Raw genomic sequence first — 13,912 nt, forward strand, 5'->3', positions numbered from 1 at the left:
GAGGAGATGGAGAGAGAGATGAGGAGATGGAGATGAGAGGATGGAGAGAAATAAAGAGTAAAACTCACTTTCCCAAAGCAAAACACTCGAGTCGTACCGTCTCTCCTTTAGCTGTCAGAACTGTAGGAAGGAAGTGTACCTCAATTTTGGGCTCATATTCTTCCATTACACCTAGAACACACACACACACACACACACACACACACACACACACACACAGATACACACACAGAGTAATCAGAGGTAATTCTGAGTTTTATCTCCACTACAGCAGATATTTCTCTCTTCCTCTCCTCATTTACATCAGTTCTCTTTCCAGTAGTGAAGCTGAAGCTTTAAGATAAAACCAAAAATTTACTCATTAATCAGTGATAACAGAATGCGGAAAAGGATGATGATGATTATTGTAAAAAAATTGTGTGCGAGTGTGTGTGTGTGTGTGTGTGTGTGTGTGTGTGTGTGTGTGTGTAAAACTCTGTGTGTGTGTGTGTGTGTGTGTGTGTGTAAAACTCTGTGTGTGTGTGTGTGTGTGTGTGTGTGTGTGTGTGTGTGTGTGTGTGTGTGTGTGTGTGTGTGAGTGTGTGAGAGGTCTGATAAATCAGAAGACATGAGCGGTGAGACAATGAAGATGAAGCCCATGCCCTGAGGTACAGATGTCTGATTAAGATCTGAGGTGGAAGGACAGAGGTGAAGCTGCTCTACAAAAGTAAACCTGTAACAACAATGTACATTCCAGCTGCTGGAGATTTTACACAGAAATTCACTCTCCTGCATCTCCACACTGCAGAAGCTGTAATTCACACTAATTCATTTGAAAGTTGTAGCTGAGGCTGGATTAATTGTGAAAGGTGAGTGTGGAGGGCGAAACACCTGGCCTCGTTGTAAGCATTTCTGAAGATGGATGGTGTTACTGATGCCCTTTTTAAACCAAACTCGTTCTGCTCTGTTCCAGAAAGTAATCCATTAAACTCATAACAAACAATGATTGCAGTTTCTTCTAAAAAAATAAACTCTGTGTCAGAGGCAGAAGCAGAATAAAGTCGGAGAGGTGCAGGATGGTCTCAGATCTGCTTTTATAGAAAATTCATCAACACTTTCAGAGGGAGAAAACATAGATCCCTACAACAAAAAAATGTTGGAGAAAGCTATCATGAACCCTATAATAATGAGAACATTAACTGATTTACAGAAACCATGAGGAACCCATGAAGAACCCCTTATTTCTAGCAGTGCAGAGACGAGGAACTCTGGAATAACTTTAGCATTGCAGTGAGAGAAATGCGGTCAGTGCGCTGAGTTTATTGGTATCTAAGTCACTTTCAGTTTTTTAGGCAGCTAATGGTATGAAGGTTCCACACAGAAGGTCTGGCAGCAGGATAATACATGAGTTGAGCTGCAGGATGTATAAAGAGTCCCATCAGCTATGTTTGTTTTTCCGGGTGACTAACTTTTCCTGAAGCTGCTCTTAAAAAAGAGCAAAATGTATGTGCTTTTCTGTGACATGTCGCCTGAGAGACTGTTTACACAAGGACATTTAGTAGCAGCACTTCACCAACCTGTAGCTCACACACATCCATCTGGTTTCTTTTCTCCATCCCTCTCTGTTTTTTTAATGAGAAACCAAATCAGGTGTCGAATGCTAATGTGCTATGCACTCAGTGGGTTCCACTCAGCAAGGTCATTTGAATCCTGCAATAAATAAGGATTTGTCGTGTGTGTGTGTGTGTGTGTGTGTGTGTGTGTGTGTGTGTGTGTGTGTGTGTGTGTGTGTGATAATCCCCAATGACCTCCAGACATCAGTGATTGTCTCTCTCCATCAAGGTTTTTCCAGAAAAGCTGCACAGAGATGAGGAACGCTGATGTTTGAGCTACAGGTGCTGAAACTCATCATTGACTCCACAGAGAAGAAAATATCCTGAAGCTTCAGCATGTGATTCAGGTTCTACTGATCAGCTCCTGGGACAACACTAAAAAAAGATCCAAAACTTATTCATGAGCAGGACCAGTGATTCGATTAATATCACTGTAGAAGATGATTTCCCAGGAGGCCACTCACACAGGAGCTGATGGTAACCAGAGACACAAACCCTGAAGCTAAACATAAAACATGTCTGACAACTTTTTCTTCTTCTTCTTCAGCCGATGCTTTTCATTCTTCACATTTAAGAGCAGCTGTAAATAAATAAAGCTTTTCACACGTTATGTAGAGCAGTGAAGGTGAAAACGCTATAGTTTGATTTATTGTTTTTAAAATGCAGTATAGAAGCTTTTAGTGTTCTGTTAGTGCAGCAAAAAAACCTGACCTTCACAAAAACACCAGCACCATGAGGACAAAGAAGCAAAGAACTGTCCTCTGACTTTCACACTGTACATACACACAACTCCTCAAGGTTCTGAAGAACCTGTCAAACCTCCTGTAGCTGGTCCTGTGTTCTCCTTCAGCTGAATAATTTACAAACATGGATGTGCTTCAAACTGGAACACTGAAAGTAATACAGAAGTTCACTGCTGGAAACTCGAGCTGCTGAACTGAAGGAGTTCAGAAATGTTCTTGTATGAACTGAATCCTGTTATTTCAGTTCCATAGGTATCTTATTTACACCCTGATTTTTGTCTGATGCACACAATTTAGCATCTTCTCCAGACCTTCTCACAATCTCATTTGGACACCTGAGCAGTTGAGAACATGAGGCCATGATGAAGGGCCCAGCAGAGGTGATTCACAGCCTGATCAGAAGATTAACATTTAACCACTGAGCTGTGATGAATGAAAAGTTCTTCAGTGCAGTCAGGGAGTATTAACTGAGAGCCAGTATCATGTGTGTGTGTGTGTGTGTGTGTGTGTGTGTGTGTGTGTGTGTGTGTGCGCACGTGTGTGTGTGTGTGTGTGTGTGTGTGTGTGTGTGTGTGTGTGTGTGTGTGTGTGTGCGTGTGTATGGGTGTGGGTTTGATCTCACCATCTGTTCGGAGTGTCAGTGGTGTAGGAGGACTCAAGACCCGGGCATTGGTCACCATGTTCTTCACCAGACAGATGTAGCTCCCCACGTCTGAGGGCTGCACCTTGGAGATGTACAGGTTTCCTGTCTGCTGCGAGATGAAGCGTCGACTGTCTTCAGCCACAAAAGATGGAAACTCGTTGAATACCCAGCTGTAGACAATCTCTAAGGAGGGTCAGAGTGTAGGTGAGATAGATGAGTAGTGACCTCATGAAGAACATCTCTCTTGATTCTCTCATTATAGCAGGTCTTTTTAATGCTGAACCCTGAGCCCAGAAGTGTCTGACTGTAATGCTATAAAAGTCTTTTTTATTTTTTTCTCTCGCATGTACTTTGTTTATGTTACTGTAGTAAATAAGCTGATGGGGAGAAGGTGCTGTGGCTCAGAGATCACTGTGTTCAGAACTTTAAAACCCTAACCCTGAGAGAAATGTTCAGCTCTGAATACTGACCATTAAACATTACAAATCCTTGCAGGACTTAAATGTGGACATCATAAACACATGATGCAAAGAAACCAGAGTGTGTGAAGAGTTTACAGCCACCACATTATCTACATCATCCACAAGCTCAGAGGAAACTGCCAGGAGATTAAACACATTATTCTGACTGAGACTCGGATTTGGAAGCTCACACTTCCTGCAGAAAAACTTATCAAATATTTACACACATCTGTAAGTGACCACAAAAATTGTGTGTGTATAAAACAGTGATGTGGTGATGGATTCCAGCTGTTATAGTTTCGCCTGTAAGGTTAATTACTATCTGGGCGTGTTCTGAAAATGAGGCTCTGAATGGAATTTATTTGAACATCCATAAATACACTTGGAGGTGATTAGTTTATGAGTGCTTGAATAGTTTAGAGGAGGGTTTAGAACCATGAACAAAATGATTGTGAAAAATAAAGTAGAAATGAAATTTTAAATAATTTGTAATCACTGAAAGGTCAACACGATACTGTTTTCACTTTTATTTATCTGACATGAGGCAGAAACTCAAAAGAAGATGAGCTGGATCTCAAGAAACCAGAGAGTCTCAAATAATCTTACAATAAATATCAAATCTAAACAAACAAAAATCATAAAATCCTTATTATTACACTTATATGTATTCACTAATGAATTGTGAGCTCTTGATGTTGTTCATGTGACGTTCCTGATTGTTCCTCTTCATTTGAATGCAAGTTGTTGAACATGATCAGCATTTGCTCTCTGTTTTCTGCAGAAGTCTTCACAAAGCATTTAATCCTGAATGCTGGGTGAATATTTATCTGAGAGTGAAAGACAGGATGCAGGAGAGATCTGAGAACATTCCTACTGTGATGAGAAATTACAATCACACAGCAATAATGAACAATTAGTTTACCTTCACAAGCCCCAGTTCTCTGTTCCTGAGTGCTGGAGAGAATAAACTGCACAACAACTTGAGTTCACAAGATTTAAACTCATAAAGCAGTGTGACTCATTGTACTTGCCGTTCTCTGTTGATGGCATTCATGAAGGAGTTTTGTTTATGAGATAAATATTCATTGTTTATTTAAGTGACACTGGGTCCTATGTCTGGGAAATTGAATGTGAATCTCTTAAAAAAGGCCGCAGTTTCTCTGATTAATCACCACACAGATGATGAGGCACCTGGACTTTGACAACACTTGATATGCAGAAGAAAGCAATGGTGTATGAAATTCATGCAAGGATTGTACAGCAAATAAATCAGTCTGGCAGGAGAAAAATACTCATTTAGTGCCTTAGATCAGCGCTGTCTAACTTCAATACAGGAGAAGTGACATTCATCACAGTGAGGAGAATCTCCTCTCTGGACGCTTCATTTACTTTACTTCTTTATGATTTTTGCTTGGATTGAATCTGTCTGTATTTATGGTTCACACATACATACAGGACAACACAAGTTACCTTCATCTGTTCTTAATGTCATTAGATTGCAAATGCTCTCCAGCTCTTCAGCAAACACCCTGCCCCCTGCTCCTGCTCCTACTCCTGCCATAGTTCCAACTCCTGCTTCTGCTCCTGCTGGTGTTCCTACTCCTGCTCCTGCTCCTGCCGGAGTTCCTGCTCCTGCCAGAGTTCCTGCTCTTGCTCCTGCCCCTGCCTCCTGCTCCTGCCAGAGTTCCTGCTCCTGCCAGAGTTCCTACTCCTGCTCCTGCCCCTGCCGGAGTTCCTGCTCTTGCCAGAGTTCCTGCTCTTGCTCTTGCTCCTGCCCATGCCTCCTGCTCCTGCCGGAGTTCCTACTCCTGCTCCTGCCAGAGTTCCTGCTTGCACTTTGCTAACAATTTACAGCATCTTAAAGCACTGCAGGATGACTGCTAAAAAAAAACATCTATCCTTGCCGTCTGATTATACGTCTTTCTTCTGGTCCTTTCTGGCCCATCCTGATTCTCCACTTTTACTTGGAGTCTCTTGACTAGAGTAACTCATGCTCCTAAAGATGGTTCCATACAAAAACCCTCAAGAGGATTGTGGGTGATAGTGTAATTATTGAACTAAAATCTTTACTATACCAAGTCTTCTTCATTAAACAGTAGATACATTCAGTTTGGAAATTATACACACATTCCGTATGATGACTGATGAGAGAACAATTTGAAACAACTTTATTGTTGCTCTTGGATTTGCTCATGAAGTTCCCATAATGGTCTCAACTGGTCCTGAAAGGAAACACTGCATTTGGGGAATTCAGCAGTGTTTCTCCCTCTAACCTCTGCTACAGGAAATCAACAGACTCAAATCAACACGGGGAAGCAAGAAGAAGTGTTTCAGATAAATCTGACCAAGTTTTCTTTGATGTTCTGTGACTCTTTTCACTTTATGAATGAAAAACAAACATGGATTTTATTTTCATTCAGGGAGATGGAGAGATGGAGAGATGGAGAGATAGAGTGCACTGTAGTTTCTAATTTCATTTCTAACCCTTGTATAAGAAAAAACCTACTACAGTCACACAGCTGTGTTTGAAAACAAGAACTAGCCACCTGTGTTGTTGTGGGACTGAGGAGGATCTAAGCAAACACACAAACAACACATTTATATTCTAAACATCAAGCGTAGCTGCTGCAGCTAAACACCAATCAGATCAAACCTTTACACTGCAAATGATTCTCAAGCAGACGCTGCTGAATCCTAGACTTATTCTAAACATTATCGTTTCCAAAGTCACACCTTATTGAATGGGGCGTGTACAATGGCAAAATGAAATGCAACTATAAATGGATAAAAAGTTTGTCAATATTACATAAATAGTTGTAATTATTGACAGTGTGCTGTGGTACTCGTGGGAAATGTGCTGTTCAAGAAAATGATCTTCAGTGTGTAACAGGAACTCATAACCCAATCCACCATCGACTATTTCCCTCAAACTGCATGAAACTGAGCCTCTTATTCCCTAAAGACTGGACTTACAATTCATCAGTGACAAATATTTATTACAGAATAATATAATTAATCTCTCTCTCTCTCTCTCTCTCTCTCTCTCTCTCTCTCTCAGCTAAAGTAGGGGTTGGTGTATAGGGAATAGATAATTCATATTCCTAATTTATTTTAAATAAATATGTAAATAACCTGTTTAAACGACTTGGTTTTAATAAAAGACTGTTTTTCTTCATTTATTTTTCATTATAAAATACAGATGAAGAAATGTTTAGATGTTCATGTGATGTTCAGCAGAGCAGAGGTGATGAGGTGAAAATAATCGCTGATTTAAGGTCAAGAACAAGAAGCTGCAGACACAACGATCCATTAGAGAAGAATATTAGACGTTGAGTTGAAGACACGCTCATGCTGAAACACAGATCCCGCTGTGGAAGATAATCGTCTGTGTGAGAATCTGTTTCATTCCTAATGATCTGGTAAATTCGAGTCCCTGAAGCTGAAGCTTCATCCAAACGGTCTATAAGCTGAATGGAGATGGATCACTTAACAAGCAGACCTGCTCACTCCTCTAACTGAGTGTTAGTTACAGCTGATGAAATGTCACTGTCACATGCATGGTCTCTGCATGGTGCACACACACACACACACACACACACACACACACACACACACACACACACACACACACACACACACACGCACACACTCCTACAGGATACATCAGATGTAGTGTTGGGAGTGGTAGAGAAATAAAGCATTAGCTGATGATGAGCTCGCCTTCACGACCTGCCAAACATAAACATGTCTCAGAGACGGAGACACTGAAAAACCATGTCAGCACAGGACCTGAGATTTACAGCTCACATGGCTGAAGGAGAGACGTTTCTGCAGGACTATTTTTCTTTTTTTTCTACATTTTTATCCTCAATTTTCCTGCACTAACGATAACATTGTTCCTCAGCACTCCATCAGCGTTCAACACACTCATGTAGAACCTGAACAACACCGACCTTCTCACTCACTCAGAGTCTTAACGCAACACACACACACACATACACACACACACAAAGAGCATTACAGCACTGCACCGAGAGGTTATACCACACACACACACACACACACACACACACACACACACACACACACACACACACACACAACACTAAAAATGTATACCACACATACAATACAATGTGTGTGTGTGTGTGTGTGTGTGAGTGTGTGTGTGTAGGTGCAGTTTGGAAAGAGAGATGGAGACAGGGAGCTTACCAGCAGAATGTGGAGGAGGCATACACATCAGAACCACTCCCTGACCGTCTCTGACGGACACGCCTCCTCTTGCTCGACTGCTGAAAGCACTAAGATCTGTGAACACACACACACACACACACACACACACACACACACACACACACACACACACACACACACACACACAGTGTTAGAATGACTGGTAGAGGTTGAGTGGATGAAGCTGACCTGCAGAGTAAAGGCTGAGTGCTGTGTATTGAAGAAACTGAAGCTCTGCCAGAAGCCTCCTCAGATTTATTGCCTGTTTCCTCACAGCAGCTCAGCTCTGAGGGGAACAGTGTTCTGAAGCTGACCTCCAGTGAGGAGTGGTATTTAAAACAGATAAACTCGCCCAAAGCAATTAACACCTTCATAGCTCTCCACATGCAAGTTCAGGAAGACATTAGGAACAGTTTCATTGCATTTGGAATGATGAAGATCTACACACCAAGCAACTTCATGTTCAGAAAATCTGACTTAAGTGTCAGTGATTGAGAAAGAAACATGAAGAAACACACACCTGCACATTCACACACATCCTAAACCGCCTGACTTCTATTAGCACTCAGCACTCAATCCACGAGTCCGATTTACTTCATTTGAGCAAACACAACTCTTCTTCTGCTTCTTTGGCTTCTTCTTCTTCTTTCGGCTGCTCTTATTAGGAGTCTCCACAGCGGATCATCCGTCTCCATACCCCCGTCCTCTACATCTGCCTCTTTCACACCAACTACCTGCATGTCTTCCCTCACCACATCCATAAACCTCCTCCTTGGTCTTCCTCTTTTCCTCCTTCCTGGTGTCTCAATCCTCAGCATTCTCCTACTGATATACGCCATGTCCCTCCTCTGCACATGTCCAAACCATCTCAAATATTACCTCCCTCACCTTGTCTCCAAAACGTCCTACATGCGCTGTCCCTCTAATAAACTCATTTCTAATCCTGTTCATCCTCGTCACTCCCAACGAACATCTCAACATCTTCAGCTCTGCTACCTCCAGCTCCACCTCCTGTCTTTTACTCAGTGCCACTGTCTCTAATCCATACAACATCTCAGGTCTCACCACAGTCCTATAAACTTTCTTTTTCACTCTCACAGATACTCTTCTATCACAAATCACTCCTGCTATCACTCCACCCACTCCACCCTGCCTGCACTCTTTTCTTCACTTCTCTAACACACTCTCCACTCTCCACTCTCTGTCTTACTCCTACTGACTTTCATTACCCTTCTCTCCAGCGCGTATCTCCACCTCTCCAGGCTCTTTTTCAGCTGCTCCCTACTCTTACCACAAATCACAATATCATCCTCAAAAATCATAGTCCATGGAGACTCCTGTCTGACCTCGTCCGTCAACCTGTCCATCACCACTGCAAAACAGGAAAGAGCTCAGTTCACCACTGCAAAAAGGAAAGGGCTCAGAGCCGATCCTTGATGCAGTCCAACCTCCACCTTGAACCAGTCTGTTGTTCCTACTGCACACTTCACTGCTGTCACACTGTCCTCATACATGTCCTGCACCACCCTCACATACTTCTCTGACACACCAGACTTCCTAATACAATACCACACCTCCTCTCTCCACCCTGTCGTACGCTTTCTCTAAATACACAAACACACAATGCAGCTCTTTCTGACCTTCTCTATACCTCTCCCTCAACATTCTCAAAGCAAATAATGTGTCTGTGGTGCTCTTCCTCGGCATGAAACCATACTGTTGCTCGCAAATGGTCACCTCTTCTCTCAGCCTGGCTTCCACTACTCTTTCCAATAACTTCATGGTGTGACTGATCAACTTCATTCCCGTGTAGTTACAAGTTAAGACCTGCAGAAACTACAGGGGAATAAAGCTGAGGAATGGAGAAGGAGTGTGCTGGTACTGGTTTTTAAGAATAAGGGAGATGTGCAGACCTTCAGTAACTACAGTAACTAACCATTCACACCATGATAGAACAGTTTAAACACCTCCAATGTTCCTGGTCTTACTCCCTTTCCACTTGGTCTCCTGAACACACAACATCTCTACCTTTCTTCTCTTCATCATATCAGCTCCCTCTCTCCCTTTACCAGTCATAGTACCAACATTTAAAGTACAACATGAACCTCCACTCTAATCCACTTCTCCTCCACTCTCCTCCACTTCTCCTTTCCCTGCTGTCTCTGTAGATGTCTTCCTCCTCTCCTTCTCCTCCTTCAGACAACAGCAGACCAATTTACACCAGTACCCTGTTGTTAATGATACCTGTGGTGGTTGTTGGTAACCCGGGCCTCGACTGATCCGCTATGAAGTTCTGATTCCTGATCCGTATATTTGATCTGGCAGATGTTTTACACTGGATCTCCTTCATAACACAAACCTCCACATTTATCCAGACTTGAGACTGACACTAAGAGTGACCTGACTCACACACACACACACACACACACACACACACACACACACACACACACACACACACACCAGCATGGTGAACAAACACGCATATATACACACACTGTGCTGAAGCTATAAAAAGCTTGATTCTCCAGCTAAGAGATGTGAAGGTCATTAGTGTGAGCATTATGGGAGAGGACGCAGGAGTGTGTGTGTGTGTGTGTGTGTGTGTGTGTGTGTGTGTGTGTGTGTGTGTCACTTTCACACCATTTCCACTCATCTGTGGGTGGTGTTTGATTTATTTTTCACACTAAAATAAAATCATTTTATTGTGCACTAAAGAGGCTCCACCACATCTCCACCATATATCCACTATATCTCCACCACATCTCCACCATATGTCCACCACATCTCCACCACATCTCCAACACATCTCCAACAAATCTCCACCACATCTCCACCACATCTCTACTATATCCCCACCACATATCCACCATATCTCCACTACATATCCACCATTTCTCCACCAAATCTCCACCATATATTCACCACATCTCTACTATATCTCCACCACATCTCTACTACATCTTCACCATATCTCTTCCACATCTCTACTACTTCTCCACCACATATCCACTACATTTCCACCATATCTCCACTTTAACTCCCCTATAACTCCACCACATTCTGACCACATTTCCAACACATCTCCAACATATCTCCACCATATCTCCACCATATCTCCACCATATCTCTACTATATCCCCACCATATCTCTAATATATCCCCACCACATCTCTATTATATCTCCACTATCTCTCCACCATATATCCACTACATCTCCACCACAAATCCACTATATCTCCACCACATCTCCACCATATCTCTACTATATCCCCATCACATCTCCACTATATCTCCACTATCTCTCCACCATATCTACACTAAATCTCCGCCACATATCCACCATATCTCCACTACATATTCACCATATCTCCACCACATCTCAACCACATCTCTACTATAGCTCCACCACATGTCCACCACATCTCCAACAAATCTCCACCACATCTCCACCACATCTCTACTACTTCCCACCACATATCCACCATATCTCCACTACATATCCACCATATCTCCACCAAATCTCCACCATATATTCACCACATCTCTACTATATCTCCACCACATCTCTACTACATCTTCACCATATCTCTGCCACATCTCTACTACTTCTCCACCACATATCCACTACATTTCCACCATATCTCCACTTCAACTCCCCTATAACTCCACCACATTCTGACCACATCTCCACCATATCTCCACCACATCTCCACCTTATGTCCACCACATCTTCACCATATCTCTACTATATACCCATGGTGTGTGTAGATATTATGTGTGTAGATGTGTGAGTAGAAGGTGTGGGTGTGGGTGTGTGTGTATAGATAGTATGTGTATGTAGATGTTATGTGTGTAGTTGTTTTGGCGTGTAGAAGGTGTGGAGATGTTCTAACACTCATCTCACACTGCTGCTGCTGAAAAAATAGTGCTTTATAATAACATTTCATGAAAATTTCCTCGAACTCAAAATAAATATAGAAAATAAAAATCTCTAGCTGATCTCCAGAGCCCACCCTAGATTCTGCGAGGAACCTTAATGAAGTCATGGTTTCCTATGTGTGATCATGTGACAGTGTTAAGGTTTGGTTCTCAGCAGCAGGTTATGTTCCTCACTGGGGAACTCCACCCTCTGTGTCATTATGGAAATGGACACTGTGTGTGTGTGTGTGTGTGTGTGTGTGTGTGTGTGTGTGTGTGTGTGTGTGTGTGTGTGTGTGTGTTCTGATGAGGTCGAGCTCCAACAAGCTGTCAGGAGATGATAAAAATAATAAAGTTTAATAATTGAAACGAATTGAAAGCTTTGAAAGCGTCTCGTCGTGGAGCTGCTTATTGATCGCTGTCACTTTCTCGTCTTTATTCTCCATATCTGTGTTGGATCCTCGACCCTTCACTTCCGCCGTGACGTATGAATTATAGCCAATCAATAAAACGTTCTGTAGTCTAAATGGGAAAATAGATTTTATGTTGTTGTTAAGAGGAGATGGAGGAAATAAAATAAATAAAGTTCCACAGAAGCTGAAGTTCTTTACACAGATGACATGTTGTCAGGCTGCAGCTATAAGCAAGCTGAGCAATCAAAGCCTCCAGTCTCAGAGTCAGAGTCCAGGAGAAGGTCAAGAAGGAAGCCAGAGCAAGAGCTAGTTTTGGAAACCAGAAATTCTATGGAGAAACAGGAGAGCTATCAGAATTTTAAAGCTCTGCAAAGACTGCGTCAGAGGAACAGAGCAACAACCTGCCCTGTGAGTGTGCAGGGAGTGTTTAAGTACAGGTCCAGGTGAGATCAAGTGAGATCAGGTGAGATTATGCGAGATCATGTTAGATTAGTTTAGTCCAGATAAGATAAGATCAGATGAGTCCAGGTGAGATTAGTCAAATCCAGGTGAGATAAATCCAGTCCAGGTAAAATTAAGTGAAATCAGTTGAGATTAGTTTAGTCCTGATGACATCAGTTGAGATTAGGCGAGTCCAGGGTCCAGGTGAGATAAATCTAGTCCAAGTGAGATTAGATGAGATCAGTTGAGATAAATCCAGTCCAGGTGAGATTAGGTGAGATCAGGTGAGATAAATCCAATCCAGGTGAGCTCAGTATTCAGGTGAACAGGTGATGGCTACGAGAACGTGGTGATGATGTTTATGCTCCACACTGTTTTCTCTGAATCAGTGTATGATGATGAAGGTGATGATGATGATGATGATGATGATGATGAAGGTGATGATGATGATGATGTCATTGTTTGTGGTGTTTTTTTGCAGCAGAAATATTTAAATATTTCAGGTAAAGATGAATTTAAAAGATGAATTGTGTTTTGAGAGAGAGAGAGAGAGAGAGAGAGAGAGAGAGAGAGAGAGAGAGAGAGAGAGAGAGAGAGAGAGAGAGAGAGAGAGAGAGAGAGGAAATGAAATACAAATCAGTTGAAGTTTGTCTCATTAGGATAATCCTCTGTCTGGATCTGACTGTGGAATTAAAACACAATTATTTTTGTTTGATTTTCACAAAGAAACATTTCAGGATGCGGCAGCGAAGTTCTGACAGGTTTCCTTCTAAAATCCTCTTCATTTCTAATGTTTATTCTTAATACTGTTATTGTGTTGCTTCTGAATGAAATACGCTCTCTTCTCTTCTCTTCTCTTCTCTTCTCTTCTCTTTCACTTCTCTTCTCTTCTCTTCTTCTCTTCTCTTCTCTTCTCTTCTCTTCCACACTATATTTCTCATCTCTCCCCCAGTTCTTTCTCCTCACGTCCAGATTGATTCTTCTCCGCTATGGTGAACGTTTCCTCGCCCCCTGATGGTTCAGGTATTGATGGTTAGAGGTAGGGGAAATGTAATGAAGAACCCCATGCTGATTTCTTCAGCTCTGCTTTCTCTCAGATGCTCTTTATTAAAGTCACATCTTCCAACTTCTCTGCAGATTCAGGAGATGATCTCCTGAAAAAGCCTGGTCTGCAAACTAGCTCTTCATGTCAAAAAATATCCTGAAAGGTCACAAGGACACGAACCCCAGACTGCATAACGAACACAGAAATCCAGTACTGTTTTCTTCCTTCTTCTTTTCCCCAAAGGTGAACCTTCATCATTTAAATCTGTAATTATGTAGTAGAGATACTAAAGAACATGTTCAGGTCTGTTTCAGATACTTAAACATTTAATGTGTGCCTTTTATCTACATTATCTATATCACTCATTTATCCAAGTTACTTTTGCATTTTACATAAAAGTCTTAATTATGACATAACTGC

At 42.0% G+C, this 13,912-nt stretch overlaps 1 protein-coding gene across 2 annotated transcripts in view; it reads right to left on the bottom strand.

Annotated features, from left to right (window-relative positions):
- Window positions 1-13,912, bottom strand: part of cntn5 (contactin 5) — a 116,806-nt gene that overhangs the window by 43,245 nt on the left and 59,649 nt on the right. For both annotated transcript variants that reach the window (XM_046865003.1, XM_046865002.1), the window contains exons 6-8: window positions 7,652-7,747; window positions 2,958-3,161; window positions 69-171 (exon numbers count right to left, since the gene is read on the bottom strand). In XM_046865003.1, the coding sequence (XP_046720959.1) occupies window positions 69-171; window positions 2,958-3,161; window positions 7,652-7,747 (403 nt within the window). The remainder of the gene's footprint in view (window positions 1-68; window positions 172-2,957; window positions 3,162-7,651; window positions 7,748-13,912) is intronic.

This window comes from Silurus meridionalis, chromosome 13 (genome assembly GCF_014805685.1).
Source record: "Silurus meridionalis isolate SWU-2019-XX chromosome 13, ASM1480568v1, whole genome shotgun sequence".
In the NCBI taxonomy this organism is placed as follows: Eukaryota; Metazoa; Chordata; class Actinopteri; order Siluriformes; family Siluridae; genus Silurus; species Silurus meridionalis.